The sequence below is a fragment of the Aquila chrysaetos genome, chromosome 11, assembly GCF_900496995.4.
Source record: "Aquila chrysaetos chrysaetos chromosome 11, bAquChr1.4, whole genome shotgun sequence".
NCBI classification, from domain to species: Eukaryota; Metazoa; Chordata; class Aves; order Accipitriformes; family Accipitridae; genus Aquila; species Aquila chrysaetos.
Window position 1 is genome coordinate 5,590,017 of NC_044014.1, and position 24,883 is coordinate 5,614,899.

The 24,883-nt window shown below is 39.0% G+C and overlaps 1 protein-coding gene across 14 annotated transcripts in view; it reads right to left on the minus strand.

The window, feature by feature from the left end:
- TACC2 (transforming acidic coiled-coil containing protein 2) overlaps positions 1-24,883 on the minus strand; it is a 150,246-nt gene that overhangs the window by 15,624 nt on the left and 109,739 nt on the right. For 4 of the 14 annotated variants that reach the window (XM_041127445.1, XM_041127453.1, XM_041127446.1 and 1 more), the window contains 9 exons: positions 21,665-22,985; positions 18,246-18,281; positions 16,719-16,779; positions 15,466-15,673; positions 11,529-11,590; positions 10,568-10,683; positions 9,675-9,846; positions 8,120-8,260; positions 7,157-7,237 (listed from right to left, as the gene is read on the minus strand). In XM_041127445.1, the coding sequence (XP_040983379.1) occupies positions 7,157-7,237; positions 8,120-8,260; positions 9,675-9,846; positions 10,568-10,683; positions 11,529-11,590; positions 15,466-15,673; positions 16,719-16,779; positions 18,246-18,281; positions 21,665-22,985 (2,198 nt within the window). The remainder of the gene's footprint in view (positions 1-7,156; positions 7,238-8,119; positions 8,261-9,674; positions 9,847-10,567; positions 10,684-11,528; positions 11,591-15,465; positions 15,674-16,718; positions 16,780-18,245; positions 18,282-21,664; positions 22,986-24,883) is intronic. The other 10 variants (XM_041127454.1, XM_041127455.1, XM_041127449.1 and 7 more) reach the window with 8 other exon arrangements.

The following is a 24,883-nucleotide window of genomic DNA, read 5'->3' on the forward strand; positions in this document are numbered from 1 at the left end:
GTAATAACACTGACAAGGAACTTTGAATTTAGCAATCATAAAATATACATTTAAGATCCATAGTAAACACCAAGACAGCCATATTACCCTTACAGAGAGAAAATAAAGACAGCACTTTGCCACCAATATTTTAAGGTCCTATATTAGAAAATTTGCTACTTTCTGATGCAGAAATTTCATCAAAATATCCACAAGAAATGCATCTCAGCAGAGGAAATTAGAATTAGAGGCAGAGAGCTTGTTAAGCTGAATTCTGCTTCCATAAGAACAGATCAAGAAACCAGAAGCAAGAGGACAGCTCACTTTCTTAGGTCTGACCTGCCAATATACTGTATCTATCATAAATGGTATTACATAAAAAGTGTAAATATACAAGTGATATTGCCACCCCACTGGTATTTAGCGTGCGATTAGTAAGTCAAATGAGGTTTTATTTGCAGCTGCCCGCGTTGCTCCTGTCAGCAGCCCAGATTAACGCAGGAAGACAACAGCATGTGAAACGAGGAGGAGAGCAAAACAGAGGTATGTGACACCGAGATGCACGAGGTGTCTTGCAAACAACTCTAGATACAAACAATCCAAGCTACAGCACATTAAAACCAAGGATATTATAAAAGACAGTTAGGAAAATACTGAACAAAGAAAACCCCCACATTTTTAGACACCATCCGTAGCAATGCCCTGAGAGCAGACCCCTCTGCGGCAGACACACCACCACAGCTGTATGTCCCTGTGTCCCCTACCTACGCTTTGCATCTCGCCACCAACCACCTAACAACACGCACGTGCTGACCGCCTGGCTGGGTATTGCCTCTGGGAAACAAAATGTTCTTTCTCTCAGCCGCTGGTGGGTCACAAAATCATTTTGGGGGTGGATGTGACCATATCGCTGTTGCTGGGGTTTCATGTTCCACTCCTCTGTTAAATATAGATGAAACTGGCCAAAGGAATCAGGATTACTGGGGACAGGGAGGAGAGGGGCAGACGGAACAGATACCACAGCCATCACCAAAACACTGCTTCCTTACAACACTGGACTAAAACAGGCTGGAGAATCAAAATGTCACAAAAAATTAAAATAAACTTTTTTTAAAAGAGGAAGCCCTCATGGAAACCAAACAGGGAAGCAAGTTAATGGTAAGAGGCATCTCTATGAGCTCTGTTAACGTTTCCAGGCTCCAGAGCAGAGAAAGGGGTTGCCCTCCACCCGTGCAGTGCTAGGACCCCCACGACTACACTGCACAGGCACAGGCTACATTGTCCTCGGGATAATTCTGCGAGACGGAGCCAGAGCACCTTCACTTCACAGGCTGATGACCTGCTCTGGTCCCTGCATCGCTAAGAAGGGTCCCGGGGGAGCCCCACCTTGGGGAGCACCTGATGGGAAGATGGGCTTAGCTAGCCCTGGCCAGGGACATGATCTTGCACTTATTAAGTATTTTCCTTTCTCTTTCTCTTTATATGAAATCCTTCCACCAAAAGAAGTTTCAGAGGAAAGATCCTGTATCTGAGTATGGCTGAATTTCCTTGAATTTCTGTGACCTAACAAGATACTTCACATAGTACAGAACATTCAAACACACTGACTTCACTGGGCAGGACACAAATGCTCGGAAATCCCTCTCTCACTGTGTATGCATACACATGTCACTTGCTAAGCCAGTGTCAAAACTGCATTTTAAAATATGGAATGATTTTTTTTTTTTTAAGCAGATTCAGTAGCAGAATTTTTCAGTGGGCTCTCATAACAATTACAATTGTCTCTTGTGATGATGCTACATGTAGCCACAGAGAGGGCTGGACCATGGCCCACAGTTTGTGTGGGTGGGGAGGGAAGTCAGGTTGATCAATGCCTTTTTCCCTCCACTGATGGAAATGGGTATTCACATACAGCTTTTCTGGTACAGCACTTCCTTTCTGCTGAAAAGGGGATAACATATTTTTACAGTTTACTTGTTACCTTTGTGCATAAAGCAATATATTCTGTTCCTTCAAGTTCACTAATGCAGTACCTTAGTCTTTAGGCTTTATCTGCAATAATTAAGAGTAGCAATCAAGATTTTTTTAATGAGTTTTTTTAGATAAAAGAGAGGAAAAGATTTTATTTTATTGTAAAAGAAGGTTGGATCTTTTTAGTTGCTTGGGTGGGGTTTTTTTAATAAAATAGCAGACACACATTCTACTGCTTGAAGCCCAGGAATGTGAAAGTGAGTAGATAATGTTTGAATCAAGGTGCAGTCCTCCTGTACACAATGTGCACACAAATAGACCTCATTAATTTCAACACCATATGCTCTTGTTTCAACAGTTACAGGAAATTTTGTCAGATGCTATTCCATAAACCATTCACTTGCTTACAGTTCTTCTCACATAGCCTAGAATAATAGAAAGGATCCAAACCCACTGTTAATTTTGTTGCAATCCCTTCTGAGTTCTCACATCAGACCTTACTGAAGAAGCTATATTAAAAATTACATACAATGCTCACTCGAGATAAACACAGGACTAGATGTTCTGGATATCACATCTGTAGAAAACATGAAGAAACTACACTGGCTACATTAAAAGACTAGGCAAGAAAATTTAATTAGAGCAAGAATAAGCTAACCAGTACTTACAAAACACTATACTGCATCTTTATATAACAGAGTCTCACTGATTTGCTTTGTATTTTTTTGTTCATTTTTAAACACAGGAGTCAATTGACTATTACTTCTAGCATTTATGGAGCAGGCCATCCCTTCCCTTTTTTGCTACATTTAACCATGAACACACAAAATAATGATCAATTCCAATTAGGAGGTGCAACCTCAAATCTGGATTTTCCTACCTGAGCAAAAAGGATCACAAGATCTATCAAAATTACATAGCCTGCATTCTTGAAAATATCTCCCAATATACAACAACTACACACAAGAAAATACATCTGGGACACAAGCTCAGACATCTGTGTAAATGCATAAACACAAAAACACATGGTGCTGTCCACAGATCTGAGTAAAAGTAAAAAAGTCAATAAATAAGACTCAGTATCCCAACTTCAAAAAAACACTATTTTAGTTCCTTCTCAAACACAAGGCAAGAATAACTGAGAGATAAAAAAGAGCATTAGATCATCAAAGCTGTCCTCAAAAGAAAGGCCATCCTGGAGATCAATCTGTTGAACTGTAGGTATCATATTTCAAAAGTCTCCTGCAGCTTAATATGCTGGATCTCATAAAAAGATTGCTGGAAAATATTAATTGCGGCAAAAGAAACACGAATCTCCCCAAGCTCACATAAAAACGTGTCAAAGTAACTGCCAGGATGATGAAAATTTTTAAAGAAAAAAGAACACTTAAAACATTTAATACATACTTATGCATATTTTTTATATAGTGCTCAACGCCTCACTAATATAGTTACGTTTTCTCTAGTTTTCTCTTGCATTTGAGTAAATTGTACAAAAGAATACTAATAATGACATGCAAAACAACTTAATATTTCCAAAGATGACTGTAAAAATTCTTGGAATTTAACCATTGAGCAGAAATGCTTGTGGTAGTGGTCCGACCAGGATTGTCCTAACTCTGGGAACACCTCACAGGAGTCACAACCGGGCTCTTTGGCAGGAGCAACCGGTAAAAGTCCTCATGGTTTTACTTCAAAAGTTCCAAAGTGATGCACAATTCAGTAACTGTTATTTGCTGCCTCCAAATATTCCTATCCTGAGAAAATAATATAACCTGACCAACAGGATGACAGTATTACCCAAAATAACTCTGTCAATGCTTTTAGTTCAACACCTAATTGCTGAGAAGGTAAGCAGTTAATTGGGGTAATAATAAGCGTAGGGATTTGTAAGTCACTGAACCTCTCACAGAAAGATTTGAGTTTGCAGGGGAATTACTACTAAATGTAGGTCACTACAATCTTAGTGTAAATATTTGAGAGCTCAATGCACTTCCTCTTCTCCTCCCAGCATCTTTCACAGAAACCAGATATCTGACCAGAAAGGGAATAAATGCACATTGATTAACCAGCTGCAGTTATCTCGCTTCAAGAAGGTCAAAGTGAAAGAAAATAGAGAAAGGCACTGGAATGGAAATGAAAACTAGTTTTTATCATACTGTTTAGAGGAATATGTATTTAGCCCTGCCAAAAATTAGCTTGCCCTTTACAAGCGCTCCAATACTGCTCGGGTGTGTATCAAATGATCTACTCTTTTAACTAATTGATGTGCATGCAGACAGGTCAATGGAAGCAAAACAAGACCTATTTGTGCTTGCAAATATACTGAAAAGCAAGTAAAATCCAAGCATAAGTTCTCTGCCTGTAAAGTTTTACTAGAAAAAATAGTGTCCCTGTTTGAAGGAAATATTCCTCCTTCGCTACCACGAGAGCCCCCCAAAGCCATGATGCACTAATCCCATTTGTGCCGATGCTTTTCCTTTCAGTTTCTCTCCATTCCCTGGATTTTATTTCAACACCCAACTCTACATCGCTTCAGCATCCATAGGGCGGTGGACACAAACCCTATCGGCTTTCTGTTTAAGTTGCACCTATAAAAAATGGCCACAGGACATCCTAACAGAGACTGTTCAATAGAGAAGTGTTAATTCATCTCAATGCTGGAAGATAGAAATCTTTGGCAATGTAAAAGTAGATGACTAGTCCTGCTGTTGTTGAACTCTCTGACAAGAAGTTTCGGAGTAGCCAAATAACTTCCCTCTGTCTGAAAACAACTGCACATCCTTATTCTCAGTCCTAGTACTAGCAGAAAATGCTTGCATTTAATCTTTATTTCAGGTGACTTTCCATAACAAGTGCTTGTGTCTTTAGCATCCTATTCTTGTTACCCATCCTGTAAAAGTTTAGCAAATGTTAAATGTAATTATACAACATTAAGAAAAGAACTGAGGCCAGCCAACCAGAAGGGAATTCTGCTAGTTAGCATCTGAATTCAAGTCACTGCAGTCATCTGGTGGATCCTATTATACTTAATCCAGGCCATCAGTCACTGTAGGTCACAAGGGTTGTCATCATAGGCTAATTTAACATTAGCAACCTCCCACTGAAATAGTAAAGTTATGCAAGGACAAAAGTCCTTCCCAGCCTAACATGACACCCACAGTATTCAGCTAAAAGCATTCCTATGACTGGACCAACATGGGGCTTTGTGAACGTCAGAATGCTACCGATTCTCTGTCAGAGGGTGGAGTTTTGCTTATTTTTCTCCCCTCATCTCTGCTTAAAATTTTTGCTATCTTTGTTATACAGATTAATGGCATTTTCTAAAAAATCACATGAAATCCATTCCCTGTTTCTAAGTTCTAAGGAGTTCATAAACTTGTTCTAGATAAAAGAAAATGCTGTTAAGAAGCATCTTTAAAATATAACTCAACATAATCAAATACATACTATAACATTTTTGCAGCTCAGAATCTTCCCTGGGTAACGCTCAAGAATTCACAAAAATATGAACCTATTCTCTTCAGTCTAAAATGGTACAATTTGTGAGTTTCTGAATTGCTGGCCGGTAAGAAAAATGCAGATGTCTAACAGAAGTTTTTTGTATAACCTATGGAAGAGCATCTAGGTATTGTTATGTGTTTCATCTCGAGTGTTTCCTGGTGCTGGAGAGCCTGACTGCTGCATGTTACAGCAAAGTGGTGGGAGGACAAGGAGGCAGAGAGAGAACAAAGAGGTAGAGAGGATCTCGAGAGGATCCCACCTCACCCTCTTCTGACACCCGCCACTCAGGGCAACAGAGCAAGGGGACACAGTCACACACAGGCTAGTACTCGTACAGGAAAATGGTATTTATTTTTTCCTCCTTTGTTCTTTCCATTCCTAATTAGAAGGCTAAGCTTGGTTTCTAATGAAGACAATGGCACATCTTTCTTGATTAAATAAAAGATTATAGCTACATACTTTAAAACACCCATAAATCTGCAAGGAATTAAGTTTATTTCGGTAAGTATATGTGCACCATGGAAACAGCTGGTTCATGGGCTATTTAAGGTAAGCAAAATAAATCAAAGATAATAATTATTTTTTCATAAAAGTACAGTTAATGTGAAAAAAACATCTTTAGTTTTATGAACTAGCTATTTTATGACTGATCTTTAAAGCACCAAGAAATTCTGCCCTAAAACCAGCCCAAATGTTGTTATGATGCAATGAACTCAAGATTATACTGGATAGGGCAAAAGACTTGCCCCTGACTTATTAATGGACAGTATAAGAAGAGGAAGGTCACTGGAGAAAAACATGTCAGAAGCACATTCTCCTCATTTGGAATAAAATGTCTCACTGCAGCAGGACACTGCCATCCCTTCAGCATCCCATTCAGCTGACACCACCTCCCAAGAAAGCCACTAACATTTCTGGCTTGACTTTTTTGTTAAAAGTACCATGAAGGCCATCATAAACGGGCTGTGCAACTGGCTAACCACCAAACTCAGCGCATCAGAGCAAGCTTTTCCATCCCGCTCCAAACACAGTGAGGACGATGTGCATCCCTAGAGCAGTGCAAAGCATCACTCTGAGGCAGAACTACCCAGCGCAACCTGGAAGCAGCAATAAAAAACAAGGTTCAGATCTTCATGAATAAAGACACATTGTGTTGGAAGGCCTTTTTATCTTGGGAGCTCTATCGTCCTTCCAAACCTGTTGTAGTCGCTTTCTTCAGATGCCTGAGGGCAAGGTTGATTGAATTTCTCACTTCTAAACTCTGAGGGTCAAGGTGTCTGATTTCTAGCTGAAAATACCAACAAAAGGCAAAATGTCCCTACAGTCAAAATCTATAGCAGCTTTACAAGAAGTAGGTTTGGTACTGTTTTGCCATCAAACATTTTAGGACAAACCTTGCTTAGCTAAATGACAAATGGCCACCTGGATTGCAGAATCTGTCTCCTGCGAAAGGTACGTGCCTGCTTCTTGCCTTCAAAGTCGCCTTTTGTTAATTTGGATGTAGCGGTACTCTGTGAGTGGAGCCGGTGACAGCATTTCTGTGTGCAGTACTGCTTTCAGCATGCTCTTTGATGTCACACTGAGGTGCGCACAGCTTAGCACTGCACTCTGAGAGCCTTAGTTACCTTGTTAAAGAAAAAGCAGCACTCGGTTGCTTAGTCTGTGCACACTCACACACACATGGCAGGCACAAAACAGATACCTTGGAGCAGAAAGAAGACAGGGTAATCTGCCTGGCTAACTTCAGTGCTTCTATCCTCATTGCAGCAAACTCTAACTCCTCCTGTCAAGTGTTTGGTTGTGAGCAATCCACAGAAAAAAATGTATTAAGAACATAGCAAAAGTGTTTAACACATTCAAAAATGGAATGTTATATTTTAATGTATAATTCTGACAATTCCTGGGTGACAAATGCATCCCGTATTCCTTTCATGACTAGAACATCGATACAAAACTCCAGGTTTTGGTTAGTTTTGAGGTAGCTGTATAGGCAATTTTTATTAGGGGGTAAGTATGAACAATTCTTTGGGTAAAATAAAAGTTTTCCGAAGCTGAAGCTGTTTTTCACAGACTCCTTTCATTTTCATTTTATGTGAATTTATGCCAGCTGCTGCTCTCAATTCAACCTTTGTTGTTTTAAACTTTTACTATAAATATTCTAGAAAATATGCCTGACATACAGAAATGGTCTACAGATCAATTTGCTTTTCCTAGAAGAAGCCATGCCAAATTCTGCATTAGATAGATTACTAGAAAAATTTTCATTGCAGCAGAATTAGGGCCTAAATCTCTGAAAATGAATCTATGCATACAGACCTACTAAGGCCAGGTGTCAAGACAACTCTCCACACATCAAGTCCTGTGTTCAAGCTTAAAAGATTTGCTTTATAAAGACTTCTGCAAAATATATACATCAGTGATATAAGATAGCTGGAAGTGTTGATGAAATTTAAGTTAATGTATTTCATGAATTAAACTAAAATATCTCTGTTCCTTAAGTTCCTGAAAGGCCAAAGTTACTTTGGAAAGAATCAAATCATTATTTTGCTTCTTTCCCACCTCCCATCCAAGCCTCCTCCCACCCCTTTTAGATGAGGCAAACCATTCCTCTACCTGTGTATAGACAAACTTAAAGAAAAGTGACATTTATATTTCTGCTACAAACCTGAAGTTTCTGAGCAAATACTGGGGGGTTCTTTTCTGCTAAGTCAGGATCTAGATATTCAGGCTGATCACATATTGAGGTTTTCTTAGATATCCTATTGAGAAGAGCATCAGCAGAGACAAAGGAGTCTTCAGGAGATGTCTGAAGGGTAAGGAGGATATAGAATAAGCAACAGAGATTTTGCCCAAGTAGTTCAGGCCAAAAGCAACATATGTGTCTGCAAATCTTTGATTCCTAGTAATTGCATGCCCCGCTGATGATTACTTTTGAATACACGATTCATAGGTGTGACAGACAAACATCAAGAACAATTCTTCCTAATTCAAAAGCTGAGTAAATTTTCGAAGACTAACATGAAATAAGTAATCTTAGGACCTCTAAAGCAATGGCTTTGAAACCATAGACCACAGCCCACTCTCAGTACTTCTGCAACAGTTTTCAAACAGTTACCATAGGTTTTGTTCATACAGCAGCTTATGTTCGGTTCAGGCATCTCTAAGGTAGTGCAAAAGCTTTGAAGACCACCAAAACTGAGGGGAACCTCAGCAAGACTCTTTGCAGTCTTTCCAAAGTCTGTTGCTCCTTACTGGGGATAAACTAAGTCATGTTCACAGTTATAACATCATCAGGATAAATGCACAGTATGAGGGTGGACAGAATTAGAATGACAAAACCAAGACCGCTGGGATTTGAGTACCCAAGAGTCCCTGCAGTGAGAAAGTATTCAAGCTCATAAAAAATGTTTTGTGAGATGGTATCCACAGCATTGTTATTATAAATTAAGCATAGTATTAAAGTAAGCTGCTTCTTGTTTTGACTCCTCAGTAAATATATTGTCATATAGCTTAGCATGCCTATTGGTGTAGGCATTTGTGAAACAAGTTTGCCTGGAAATGCAGAGGCCTTGAGGGAACCTTCATGAATTTGAGAACCAATGCTCTGAAGTCTGTATGCAGCGCAAGCTGGAAGCAAGGAAGGGCTCATCACTAATTCAAATCCAACCCAGAGAAGCCACTAAAAAAAGTGATTTAACTGGAAGCTGGAATGAGTTCTAATGATCAAAAAAGTGAATTTTACATCATCAGTATCAGATGACAGCAATACAGTTAACAGCTTATACGAAAATGTGAAAGGGCACCTGTTCTTTACCAACAAAATTTTGAAATTTCACAGTACATGCAACAGAACAAATCATGTCTATATTTATATGAAACCACTTATTTTATATATAAAATATTTCTTCAAATATTGGGTTAAAGCACAGGGTAAAAAGGCCTGTGTCAGAAAAAAAGCACTTCAAAGTATCAACTTGGAATAAGGTATCACAAGAACATCTTAAGCTACTTTAAGAATTCAGAAAATTCTTCTGAATTCCATCTGTTCCATCAACCTACCTACCTCCCTCATTCGGGTCCTACCACATGCTGCTACCAAGATCTTTAAGTATCAGGTTGAGTTTCACTGTACTTTGGAGATCCACCTTTGCTACCTCTTATATGACATGAGAAATCCCTGCAGGAAAATGATTCCCAAACTCTTATCATAAATTACTTACTATTTCAATAGCCTCTGGAGTTGTTCCTAGGGTCATGGGCTCTAGGTCTTTCTGCTTTGACTTGTCAGGTGACTGTACATGTGCCTCTTGGCTGGCAGCTAGGACTCGGGAAGCTGGATGTTGTATTTTCATTCCAGAGGATTGCTGGGCTTCAGGGTCTTCAAAACTTGACCTGGAAAAAGATTGTGTACATGCTTTCAGGGTGGAGCACAAGGCCCTTACAATTCTGCTTTTGGTAACAACTAAGCAAGTCCTCTCTATATCATTATATCCCATAACACTTTGCAATATCCTTTCAAAGCAATGCACCAGAGTCATCTAAATGAAGCCAGTTCCATCAGAAAAGTTATGCACATTCCTTAAATAATTCTCACTTGCCTTTTTACCCCTTTCTCATTGTGACCTACATCTCTCCCAACAAACAACCTTTACTAACAAGAATGGATGTCCTTAACAAGAAAAGTTTTTGGAAGTAAATACAACCCCCACATCCTGTTCTTATGAACCAGACTCCTTGTTCAGAAAATATATCTAGGAAAGGCCAAGTGAAAAGTTGCAATTAGGAGATTTCTAGATTGACATGAAAAAGACCTCAGTATCTGAGAAAAAACCTTTAAGTAGGAAGCCATTGTTTAGTGAAACAGTTGCCATTGTGACTATTTAGTAAGAATATGAGGGAGAAATATATGTCCTTATTCCTTCCCATTATAAAACTTCTGTATCTTTGCCCTCTATTCTCTATCATATGTGTACACAGATGGGAATCTATTTTTAAACAAACAACTCGGTAACACAGAGGCAGAGAGAGGAAGAATTGCCTGTGTACGTGCTATGATGGTAACCCATTTCCCTGACATACTTTTCCATTGCGGAATTTGCTTGCAGTGACATACCCTGAGCATGGTGTTGTGGAATCAGACAGTCTGATGGGAGGTGATTTGACTGGGCTCTCCTGCTGTGCATCAAACATTAGGTATAAAGATTGTTTCTTCAGGGTGCTATCATCCTGCTGGCAACAGGAAAAGAAAGACTCATTAAGCAACTCAACCGTTCTCCGTTAAAGCTAATTCAGGTCACTGAAGCCTTAAGTGACCAAATGACTTGACAGGAAACTAATAATATAGGACTGTAATATAGTCTATGCTAACTGATATTGAGATGAACCCTTTAAGGGAGAAACCATTAAAGAACAAAACCTAAACAGTTCACTCTTTGTAACGGCTCTTTGTCTCCCACTTCGGGGTTAATCAGATTTCTGGTCCTGTCAGGTAGGAGGCATCCCTTGACTGAAAGTGTTACTAAAATATTCACTGAAACTTCTCATCAATTTAAGCACCTGACATACACACTTGATTTTTCTAACCTCCCCTGTGGATATACCCCCATTGGATCTAGTCAAGCTATCAAATCCATGAATTAAACAGAAGTAAGGCAAAACAACTGATAACGTATAGTACTGCATTCCATATTTCACATTCATTCTGTATTCTCTCCTCATTCCCTCCATCTTCTTAAAATTTTTACTCTCAGTTTCTTAAAATAGTTCCAACAGCTGATGTAGACAGCTCTGTACTCTACACTGCTGGAAATAGTGATTTGCTTTTAATCTCCAGAAAGAACTACTATGATGCTAGCTTAAAAATAAAATAATAAAATGGAACAAGCTCTACAGGACATAGGACAACAAAGCACATGCAATTTACCCCAGTTATGCCAATTTAAAGGAACTGGTTTTGCAAATCTGCTGCAGGCACATTGTAATTAATTTAAGGGGTAGCGAGGCTGATGGCATTATCAGGATAGTATATTATGACAAGGGAATGCAAATGAATGGAAATGGAAGTGAGAACTTACAGGCACAGAGGAGCCTATTTTCTCCATATATTCTATTTCATATGAGTTGCCATATTCCAATTCTGCAACAGAAACAAAAAAGAGCCATTAAATACATGCCATGAAATGATTTTTGCAGAAGTAAAAGAGATCTCTTCTCATTTACAAGGGCCACTCCCATTCTGCTCAATACTTTTCTATGAGGTATTAAAAACAGACAACACAGAGAGAAAGCAGAAGGTGCACTGATTTTCAACAATGAACCTATGACACATTTCAGGCAAATTAATTTGCCTGAAAAATTTCAGCTTTATCAATTTGCTGAAGATTCTGCCCCAGGGGCCAGAATATTAAGAAAGTTTCAGAGTGCTTTCAGAGGACAGATAACTTTCCTCTATCATGTTATCTTATCACAGAAAACACATTTTTCAATAACTGATAATGCTGATACCAGTTTCCTTTAATGTACACAAAAAGATTTTAAAAGCTGTTGAGAAATGAAGTAATCTCTATTTCTTAAGGTTTATCACACAATTCTTAATTAAGAAGGACTACTGTGGTATCACTTAAGATAAAAAGATACATAAAATACTTGTATGTTCATTGAACAAGGGGTGAGAGAACAGCCCAGCTTACTGGGCTGTTTTCACATTTTAGTTTCGGAGGAAAAGCCTAAGGCAGGAAGATTTACAAAGAACCCTAAATCTAAACCCTAATCAAAATGCAAATCTTCACTGGTTCTCTACTTCTAATCTCCTAATTACACTGGAGGGAATAACCAGCATTTCTCTCCAATCCATGGTCACCCAGTAGCTGATATAGAGACAGACAGATAAAACACAGCAAAACGGAAAAGAGAAGATTCCTTCCTGCACCCAAAAAAGGCAAAGACTTTGTTCAATGACACCCTAATTTAAAAATTAAAAACATAATTAATTTGTCCTAATGCTGTATTTTAGTCTGTTTCCATAAGTTAATTCAATAAACCACTTGTATAATTTAACTTCCATTATAGGTAAGTTCTAATGAATGGCACACTAGCATTTACATTATGATAGAACTATGTGCTAGAATTCTTATAGATTTAGGCAGCTTTTGAAAAGTAGGGCTTGTATCAGGAAGATGGTAACCATCATCAAAACATCTGTTCTTTAAAAAACAAACCAACCCTAAAGATAATTTCTTACCTGTTTTGTATTAAAAAAAAAAAGTTTCAAAGGGTGCAATGTGAGTTTACAACGCTTAAAATTTTTTTATAATAAAAAGCAACGTAGAGTACAAGCACTGTAATTCCACAAGTCTATGTATTATTTTGTCAAACAACCACTGAAGAGGAACAGCCACAAACTCTCAGTACCTGACATGTGGGAGATATTAATAGTAAAACGTCTAAGCGAAGAGAATGCTATTATAGCAGGCTCCTCACGTTTAAATTCCTAGCACCATATGTTTTTAATGGTAATAGGGAGCCAGGCAAGATGGACAGACTCTTGGTATCAGATACAACCTTCTTCCTAATGAAAGCAAAAATAAAACTGAAACGATGAGATCGAAACCACCTACTAGATGCAAAACTGCAGAAGAAAGCATGAAATACCAGACAACAGCACCCAGTGTTTGGTAACTGCCTTTCTGTATTTCACTTATCTACACATAGCCCAGTGAGGTGCACCAGGAATGTTCCTGGGGCAGCTTTATGACCCCAGAGAGCGATCCATGAGCGAGCGTACAAGCATGCTCATGGGCAGGAGACGTACCAGCACTGTCCTCTGCTGGCACAGCCAGCAGTGATCTTCCATCTGCCTGCAGGGCTGGTAGCGGCTTTGCAATTGCAATCCAAACTGACTTTTGGGACAACACGTATTTAACTTTACTGAACTAAAAAAGGCAGGACACAGATGGAAATACTTCAGCTAGAAACAAAAGGAGTAACATGGCTCGCTAAACACAGTTTGTTTCATCTCATTGTTCTCAGAAGTTTCCAGCATAATTAGACTCTATCTCCTCCCCTAGGTATCTCCTCTAAGACATCATCTCCCCTCCAAAATCTTAGGCTCCGGCTATCTCTATACATTCAAAATTACAAATGCCCGGGATATCCCATGAAGTAAGATATTTACCTTTTATAAATACATACAACAGACTTACTAAGTGATGTCCTCCAACTCCTCCTACAAATAGCTGCAAGATTACATCAGAATTTTCTGTTAATAATTACTGCTTATTTCTGGTCTGTGCAACACGAAAATGGCAGCAGTTATAAGCAGCGCATGCAACAGATGAGAGCTGGATGTATTGGCTGACTCAGTAGTTGGGCTCTATCTGTACAAAAGCCGTGTTAGGTTACAGGATAACACTCATACTAGTATCTGGGAGGGATAAAAATATTCGCACTGAGAAAGAGCCCTGGAATTACTCAAAAATTTCTCAACGCCGCAGGAGCAAGACTGTCAAGGGAAAAAAATTATTATTTTTAAGAGATCTGAAAAGCGGAAGCATTGTTGATTATAATTAGCAAGTAATCTGAAACTCCGACTATACCATGCACCACACATGAGACAAGACAATTAGCATTTAATTAGGAGCTTTGCTCACTTTCTTCTACCCACTTTGATAGCTAAAACAATTGCCTTAGAGTATCTCTCACTATTCTTTTGTTCCATTTCCTTCCATATAATTTCCATTTTCCCAGATTTGGGGGGCTTATTTTCTAAAAAGGATTTCTTTAAGTTATTTTTTTTTAAATACAAATGAAGTGAAGCCGATGTCTAAAATTTGTAATTTTATAATAAAGGCAATGGATTTATCCAGACTGAAATACTTACCTGTACAGGAGACTCAACAGATTTCCAAAAAGCTCAGGCCACGCAAACATATAAGCACATGTATATGAACATGTGCAGTGCCATAAAAAACACTGTGATTATTTGTGCCTTTTAATGTCAAACACATTTGACCTAAAAGCTTGGCAGTTCTTAATTAAGCAAAAACTCCTCAGACCCCGTCTAAAATGGCATAAAGTAGCTTTAATGGTAGATTGGGACACGGGTTGAAAGGTTAGGGGGGAAAAAAAAAATTCTGATCAAAAAGAAAAAGTTTAAGCCAAGTTAAACTCATACATTCTTCCCACCCACAAAGCTGAAAATCTGCCCTTGGAGCAGATGTTGCAAAGCAGTATTCCCTCTGGTAACCCCAAGGAAGGCCACCCAGATTTTCTAAATCCTGTCTCTTCCACATTTCACAGACCTGGAATAACAGTCCTCTTAACAGAAACTTCCAGATTTAGCTCACAACTGCTTATAGGAAGGTACGATAGGAAAAATCGTAATAAGCTGATCTAGAAGGAAATTTTATCTGGCACGTGAATGATAACTATCTTACACAGGGGGTATCCTGGACATTTTTATGCATAAAGATACCCAGATCCTAGGAACCTGGAGTACAGACGGTATGTTAAGGGTCTTGATGCAATACACAAACTTTGAGTAGAATTTTAACCTGGGATCTTCTCCCATTCAGGACAGAGGAACAGGCTCAGGCAAAATCAGGAGTTCAGTGACTCTGGATCCAAGAGCACTAAGCGAGAGCAGTATCAGAACCCCGTCTCCCATGAAGGCACAGAGAGAACAGGTAGCATGCACAGAAGAACAGAGCATATCTACAGTTAATCATACAAAGGAAGCAAAAGCCTGTCTCTGAAGTCGCCTCTTTCAATTTCCTTTAAGCTTCCTCTCTACTCTTTCTTGAAAACTCAAGGTCGGACTATTAGGGTCTTACATTCAGCTCCTCATAATTGCCAAGCTCCCCAGACTGGTCCAAAGAGCATCATTTTTTAGGGTTCCCAAATAATACAGTTTGCATTCAGCAAAGTACATGCCAACATCCTCAAACAAACCAAAACCCCTTTCTCAATAAACGCAACATTAGCTGGATGCAGACAGTACTTTATAAAGCATACCCTCTGTAGGAGAGCTGAACTTAGTCTCATTAACAAATGTAGACAGATCAGACGGTTGTGGGTAATCCTGCTTATCCGTGTTCAGGTCCACAGTCATGCAGGTCCACTTCTGACTGGTCACTGAAGATGCCAGTTTCTCCTCATCTGTTGCATGGACCACCGTGGATATGACGGGAGGTGTTTCTGGAGTAGGCAGTGGAGTGGGATCCTGCAGAAAACAAGTGCCAATTAATTCTATTATCTTTCATTAACATGGTGAATAGTTAACTGTCTGAATTCCTTTGCATGACCACACTCATCTTTTTAATTCCGTATTCTTTGCTGCAGCTCTGTATAAAATACTTAATGAAAAATATTAAAGTACTTCATTTAGAATTCTACTAGCAGCAAGTTTTCCCAGTACAACTAAACTCTTTGATGATAAACACTTGCATTGCAAAGCTGCCTTGATAACAAGGAAGAAAGAAAATCCAGAGCCACTTATACCCGTTAGGCACTTGACATAAGTGGCACACATCACCCATGACTGAAGTCTTTGACTACCCAAACCTACTTTTTAGGCTTCCCTCATAGGAGCAAATGTTCGTAGGTCTGCGAGGTCACGAACCCTTTCTTCACTTCTACACTGTCAAGCAGCACAAATAAAAGGGTGGGATGGATAACAGAAAGACAAACAGCAGCATGGAAGGAGCTGTGCCACATCAAAGCAGTTAGGCCTTTGTAGGCAGAACAGCTTTTGTTAACTTCTCTTCCAAGAAAACCACCTGCTGGCAGTTTACAACAAGGAATAAAACCATTCAAGCACATGTTCCTGGTAGATCAGCCCACTTGTTTTATTTCTATTTCCCTTCCAGCCCACCAATTTGATGCATTTAGTTTCTTTCTTTCTAATCTAAAAATGCCAGGGAGGATAGTTACGTCTAGTTTTTCAGACAACTGATTGAAGATATTTATTCATATCATCACTCCATTGCAACACAGGACTTTCCAAGGTACATTTACTAATAGTCTAACTGGAATTCCCAGAGCAAATACTAGATCTAATAAACACTGTATACATGCTTCTAGAGACCAAAAGGTTAATACCTTATGATTATAGCCCAATGTGCTAACTGGACACCAATATGCTTATATTCTTTACAAAAACCTCTTCTATTATTAAAAGTACAATTCTACAATTAAATAAATCAAATTTTCCTTTTTTGCCCCACAAGAACACAAATTACATACATCAAAATAAGGCAGTACTTTACCTGAGAAGGAGGATCAGATAGCGGGGATCTTTTTGGTGATTTTTTCACCCTAAATGTATCACTGAAAATAAAGTTAAAACAGTTAATGGTAATACCAGAAAGAATCAGGTAATTTCACACCTAGCAAGAGACAGCCACAGACAATGCAACCTCTGTAAGCCCTTCTGCTTTAAAATCCCATCCGTTAGGCACCAGCACCACAGAGAAACATGCCATAGGTACATATTCTGGTCATGCACTTGGAACAGGCCTTGATTCCCCAAAAGCTGAGACAAGCAGGATTGCCATATTTTTCATGCTAACTACTGACACATTTACAGAACAGAGTTGCTGCTCGATTGGAATTCAAATCTCTGCTCCACCACAGACATCTTCAGTGGCCTTAAGCAAATCATTCAGCTTCTGTCTGCTTCAGTTTCCAAAATTAGGTCTAAATCACATCTTTACCTGAGAATTAAAACTGTGATAAGCTTGGGCAGTAAGCTCCAATGACCCCACAAACAATTAAGAAAAAAACTGGTATGCTTTGGATGCACTACATAAAAGCAGCTGAGGCAGACGCTGTCCCCAAGATGCCAGAACAAAGCTCTATCATTACAAATGTGCACAACAGACCCTCTTTAAAAGAAATACAACAACAAATATGGCAATTCTGCTTCCAGTTCCCCTGACAGCTCACAGAGCAGACTGGGAGCATGGACATTGAAGCCCTTCAAAATCCCATGGGTTTCAATCAGGCAAAAGGAATGAAGAACATACATTATGTCTTGGTGTATAATTATGAATGTTGCCTTTATGTTTGTTCACAATTGGATAAAAATATTTTCTAACCAGGAAAAAAACAATTATCTACCTGTTCCCTCGATGCATATTGTCAGAGTTATTCAAACACATTCGTATTACTAACTAGAAGAGGGAGAAAAATTCACAGCAAACTCACTGATAAAGACTTAATGTTTGAACTGAGATACAGTGGCAAAAATTACTGCCCACCAGCTCATCCCTGATCAATGATAGCAAGATCAACATTAGAAATTATAATGCTGGGTTTCAATTGGTAGAGGGTAAATCAATACCACATCTAGAGGGGAAAATAAATCGGACAGCTGAATATTGGTGTGTTCAATGCTACTAATTATCTAGTTATGATGCTAGAAGTAAATAGGATAACTTATCCTTTAAGAAGGAGAAACACTTTATGCAGTATTTACGAAAGACTGATTGTACAATGTTGTACAACAGAAGAAATACAACTTTTGTATTTTAGCTCAAAGATACAAAATCCATACAGTTTTTAAAAGAGGATCATCTTTGATAGGCAAACAGATAATGAGGCAATAGATTCCTCAAACTCATTCACAGCCAGGCATATTACTTAAAATAGCTTTCATACGTGCCAGTGAAGTGAAATAGTTAACATAAAAGCTTCATGCTGAATAACTGATCATGCTGCAAAATAAATTAAGTAAAATTAAAAAGCCCATAAATCAAAGAGGAAACTTGAATTGTTAGCTTAGAATTACTTACAACAGAGAACATACAGACATCACATCTTCTACCATCCTAAGACAAATAAGACAAAGAAAAGAGAGACAGACAGAAGGAACTGACAAAAAAGATAAACCTACAAATACTCTGTTAATGTTAATGTGTTAAGGCAATCAGATCATGCATATTTTCTACCTGTATATCTTAACCCCTAGTTTTTATTGTGAAATACATGGGGAGAAAAAAAATTCATCAAGTCCTTCAATGTTTTCAAATTCAATAGTATACTTTTGACACGCTTTCATCTTACAAAACACATTTTTCGAAGCTGATGCCTCCAAGTTAAGTTCCTTTCAACATACTAACCATCCTTGCCTTCCCTGATGGTAGCCACCTGCTTTCTTTTTAAAACTCAGTATTTGTTATTATATGGGATGTAAAACTGTTCTTCAATAGCAGCTAAGGTTAAGGAAAGAGCACAGTTATGCAAGGTTTTTTCATATCTGCTGATTTGTTACAACAGTACAGAAAAAGCTACTTGACCATTTCAAATCATTTACCTAAGTCAGGAAAGAAAATTACATTTCTTTAAATCTCATATATTTTGGCTGTCACTCAAACCTAACTGTGTTCTGACAGAACAAGCTGATTGCCCCAAAACCAGAAGCAAAGCTTGCCAAACAATTAAGGCTAAGAAAAGTCTTCATCTACTTATAAGCTTGCCAGCTTCTGCTCGGCTCTTCTCACGTGGAATGCTCTTGAAAGCTAGCGCCTTGCATTTCTAAACACAGCCTCCAATCATCCAACAGTTTTGACAGCAATGTCTATACAAGCCACCTATCTTTACTCATCACTATAAGCAGGCACTCGAGAGGCATCAGCTGCTCTTTGTTCAGGATCATCTGAGCAATATGATCTATCTCAAAATGGCTCAGCACTTAAGTATATGACCAGAGAGTAATTTGCATCAAACTGAAATCTCTTCTAAAAATCTCATCTTTTCACATGGAGGTCAACACTTAGACTGCTACAGGTTTCATTCAACAATAAAAACTGATTGTTTTTATTGATTTAACATAGGTAAGACCTAGCATATGGTGCAGATTCAAAGTAGCACAAGCTTAGCAATGGCTTAAGCTCCTGCGTGGCTTCTTCACCTCCCATAGGTCTACCCTCCCATAGGTCTAACCTAGAAATCGCTGTCTTTCCATATGAGGAACAGATTTTCAAACTGGTCCACAGAGTTTTATTTCTGTACCCCTCAATAACGCTAATAAAAACTCCTGGCTTTGCAAAATTGTCCATTAATTAGGTTGGAGAAGCCCTGGTATATTACAGTATCATTTCCTAACTCAAACACCCTCCTTTCTGCCTCTTGGAGCTGAAGCATTTTGCACTGGCTTCTCTCTCCTGTCCCACCATGGAGGCATTGCCAAGGAGGGTCCTACACACCATCTCCCTGCCTGGCCAGGGCTTCTCCTGCACTGGACCCCACGGAGGAGCCATGCCGAGTGCCCTTTCCATGGAGAAGAGAGACCAGAGACAGGCAGAGAAAAATAAAGCCACTGCTTCCCCTGGCATCCCCCAACAAGCCTTAGGCTAATTTTCTTCTAGAAAGTATTATGGCTACAGGCTGCACTGTGCATTAACATGCAGATTGTCATCTTTGTTAGAAACCACTTGAAAGTGCAGACACATAACACAACGCAGTGAAAGCAGTCCCGAGCAAGGGCTGGGAATTCCTGCAAACCTCCTGACCGAAGAACCTGTAAGCCCTGCTCTAGGCTAGGTTCACTTCTTCCACAATGATAAAGACCAGCAGTGAACTTTGTGACTCTAGGACAGGGCCTTCCTGTGATAGATTTTCCCAAGGACGAATGTGGTTTAGCAAACTCTTTGTAAACTCACGTTGCCCTAAATTAACACCTTTGGAATTCATTCTAATATTCGCAGCAGATGGGTGGACCCAAGAGGTTTATACTGGACGTCTGTTAACCCCACTGCAGCTACTGGAAGACACAAGGAGACTCTGGCTGGCTGCACGTATCAGATTTAAGGATCTGGCGATATTAAAATTCCCTTCTCTTCCTCTGCACTTCCCCAGTAAGATTCAAATTCTTCTTCTCTTGTAGTCAGACTTTTAAGTCTTCTTGGTTTGGACCAAACCAGTTTGGACTGCAGGCTTGGAAAATGTGCCAGCTTAGCATGCCTCTTAATTCGCAATAAATTTGAGGCATAACTCAAAAAGAAGGAACATCAGAAAAAACAGGCTCCTCCCTCAAAAAACAATTCAACTATACAGTGGTCTATACCTTCCATAAGTCAGAAATGCCCCTAAAAAGAAAAAAATGGCACAAGCTTCCTCAAATCTGGCAAGGGATGTGAATTAGAAGCCTAGAGGGCAGCAGGCTGCTCAGAAAAAACTGAATAATCTCCATCTCACTCTGTAAGGGAGGTAATTTTTTGTACTGTTTTACATTAACCCTGTTATCTTCAAATTGCCAGGCTTTTTAAATTTTTCAGTCACGTTTTTGTTAGCTAGCTGAAACATTTAAACCATAAAGGGACAAGCACTGAGGTATTTTCTTACAGATACAAACAGGATATCAATTTCAGATAAATGGGATATAAACTTACTGATTACCAACTCAAAATATCCATTTCTGAACAGATAAGGTAACATGCACACCAGCAAGTTAACCATGGAATCAATGCAACTAGCCATTGAGGTTTTTAACCAAATATCTAAATACAACAAGCTAGAAAATTTATCCTGCAATTTGTCAACGGTGTATAAAAGCTGGATATTTCCCTAATGTGTAGCAGCCTAGGAGATTTAAACCCTTCTGCAGAGTTGTAAGCTCTTTCACAGAAAGGAAATTTTTCACATTTTTTAGTCTTGTATTTAAAAAAAATCTATTTCAATACTGCACTCTTCTGTTTCAGGTTACTTTCTTTTCAATTCCATAAGTCACTGGATAAAACCATCTTCCTGCTGTGTGCAATAGCAGATTTGTCATTGCCTTACTATTTCACATCGCACTCTCAAAAACTATGATTCATAAAATAGTCTTTACTGGTGCGAATACTTTGATCATCTTAAGCAGTATCAAATTCCCAAGGTGAGGTCACAGAAAAGTTTGGCACAAAATTGATAAAATTTGGACTTAATCAGATTCAAAGATACACTGAGTCCCAAGATTTCAAAAATCCAATTGCCAGACCAGTGGCCTAATCTGGCTTGATCTGGTTCTCCCCTTCGCTCTGGAAACATCAAGCTACTAAGGAAAGAGGCTGAAGGAGAGCACGGACAGACCCCCAGCATGAGTCCGGTTGTGTGGCTACCAACACTCAACGTCATCTTCTTTTCTCTACTCAAATATAAACCCGGTGTAAGTCTGCTAAGGTGTAGGAATGTGCTGCTTCTAATCTAGAAACATCTGTGCCCTTTAACTTACGTTTTTAGTGGCGTCTTCTTCTTTTTTGCAGGTTTATTCAAGCTGTCTCCTTCAGCTCCATTTGTTTCATTGGCACTGGCTGGTATCTCAAAGGAAGCAGGAGATTTTGAGGGCGAGCTGGCTATCTTAGAAGAAGACTTGAAAGGGTCAACAGAGTCCTCACACATGTCTGGCTCAAAACTGTACGTTTGTTGAGGCAGTTTGGGTGATTCTTGCATTTTTGTACTAGATGAGAACGGGTTAAAATTGGGATCATCCCACTTGTCAATATCAAAAGTGTAAGAGCCTTTTGTGATAGGGATTTCATTTGGATCAGTGGGTGACTTGGTCGGTGTGGTTGGAGCATTGTCAAGCTTTTCCACTGACTTTTTAGTCTTTGGCCTCCGTAGTGGCATTTTAGCACCAGGCTTTTTACCTGCTTTTTTGGGAGGAGGAATACTCTCCTGCTGGTCTTCACTCACCCCCTTTTCTTCAGAATAATCAAACTCCAGCCTCACTGCAATGCCTTTGACCGGAGGGTCTTCTTGTCCTCCAGTGTCAGGCGGAGTCACCTCCACAGCCTCTGGTGCCGTTGTAAGAGGTAGTGTTTTCTTATTGGCAGGGGGAGAGTTTTGTACTTTGCTGCCTCCGGGGCTAAATGCACTAATCCCTTCAAAACTGTCTGGATCCAAAGGGTAGGATCCTTCAGGCACAGGTGGGGCCTCCTGTTTCTCAGCAGAGATTTTAGAAGGTTCAGTACATTCAGGCTTTACTGAGTCAGCCTTTGCTTCAGATACTGTTTTATCCTCACCTGGGGCACAAGCTGCTTGGCCAAGGTCAGACGGTTCTTGTGGTGTCTCCTTCACCAGTGGAGCATCCAGAGATTTTTTTGCTGACTGCTTCTTTTTTACAGAAGCTGGTCTGGATTTCTTTGTTCTCTTAAGGGTACTAGAAGCACTACTTGACCCAGTACCGTACACATCTGCAGCAGGCGCTAATGTCTCACTGTTGCCAAGATAAGATGCTCCATCAAAATCACTAGCTTGCAAGCTAAGAGATCGAGACAATGTAGATTTGGAAACTGGGACTGAATCAGTAGATTTTCTTCGAACATTTGCTTTGGAGTCACGATTCTTTGATTCTGGAGAGCTCGGTCCTAAGGCATGGAGAGAATCAACCAACTCAATGTTATCAAAGTCCAAGTTGTAAGTTCCACTGCTGGCTATTGGCTTGTCCTCATCGAAGACGGTGGAAAAAGAATGGGAAGGGGGGCGGAAAGGGCTTTCTTCAACTGATTCACTGTGTGACACATCAGTTACAGGTACAGCTTCTGAACATAATCCTGTGGGAACAAACAGAAAACTCAGTGACTTTTAAACACATTTCTGAAACTAGAGCTTAACAGGTTTTACTATAATCTAATATTACTACAAGTAAAAGAGTAAAGGGTTAAAATCATACAAATGGACTAAGCAATGATTAAAGGACATACAAACCAAAGTGACATTTCCAATAGATGAACTAGATTAAGGGAAAAAAATAGTACTGTTCTCCCCAGAAAAGGATTCAAGGCAAGTTTCATGAAAACACAAAATATGTATTTGCAATAGCCTCTAGAGCATCTCTTCTAAACTAATTATGACTTAGTTAAAGAGATGGATATTACCCTAACATGCTAAATATGCCAAATACCAGAAAAAACTGAACATCAAGCACTTTATTACTCCCGTTTTCTACTATTACAAAGAGTTCACCCAATTGTGTCAGAGCTCTTATGCAGTAAATTCCCTGTAAACTGACTGGTGCTTCAGCAGTTACATGTTGATCTTAAGTTTTGTTTCCCATGTGGTATTTTTACCAATTTTCCCAGAGGAACATGGCTTCATTTCCACAACCCATCAACGCTGCTCCTCTATCTGCCCTAAGCAGTCAATACACTCTACTTTGACCTCATAATTCCAAGTTTATAATGCGACATGAATCACTGAGAACTTCATACAAAATAAATTATGGTAAAAGTAAAAAAAATTAGTCAATTAGAGAACCATACAAATATTCTCAATTGAAAACCTTCCTTAAAAAAGACCACTAGAAGCTCCCTACAGATTATTTAAAACAGATTTCTCCTAGTTCTAACTCATCGATAAAAAGAAAATTTTATAGAAAGAATTATATGCTAAAACTGTTCATCTGAGCAGCTTCTTATTGTAATTGAAGATTTCCTTATTGAATGGAATCCTAAAATGATTTATAGAAGTCTCTTGACTTGGGACATAACAACTATATTGGACAAAGTAGAAAAAGATACGGTGCATATCAAAAAAATAGAAAATATATAGGTCGAAAAGGATTAAGATGATGGTTCTTGCTGCCTTCCAGCTCATTAAAGTTGATTACTAAAATGTTTTACAAATCCTGAATATGGTTTGCTCCTGCTGTCATTGTACTGCTACCTATCCAAATGTAACACAGTCACCTCTGCCTATATATGCATGTTCCAGTCAGGGTATCGGAGACCTGGGAAATCTCTCTCCAGCTCACAGTTCAAGCTGGGGTAAGCCAGCTGCTCTGAGCACTCACTGATACATACTGGAGCAAAACGCCCCAGTGTTTCCCATTGAAGCAACGCAGCATTCTTCACATTGTCATTTTTTTTAATTATGCAATTATAAAGCAAAACAGTCAGACAAAAATTAATACTTTGCTCATCTTTAAATGATTTCAGAGAAATTTCTACACGTCTTTTTCATTCCAATCCTGACATGTTTTGCAAAATAATTCCCATTTTGCCCAGCTACATTTATTAACGTTGTTCATAAAAGCAGCACAATCAATAATTACTTTTAGTCAGAAGTTATGAATGGATTAAGAACAGAAAAAAACATTTTTCCTTTGTTTCAGAGCAAATTATATGACTGCATAGAGATTACAAGAATTATTTTTTATGGATGTAGAGGACAGAAAGGATTTATGGAAATTGGACACATTTCCCAAAGCAGTACCTTAGAGTGGTACCACGTATTTCCAGAGATTGTCAAAGGAATGACAGCTACACGGTTTCTCTTTTAAGACTGTGGAAGTTTACTAAGTTACATCAATTAAAATAATATTTTAATGTGTTTTTCTACTAAATGAATGGTAATAACATGGCAGTACTTCAGGACAGTTTATTTTTCTCCTTAATCTCCACTGGGCTGGGCTTGGTTTCAGCCTGGCTGAGAGGTCATTAATTAGACTTGA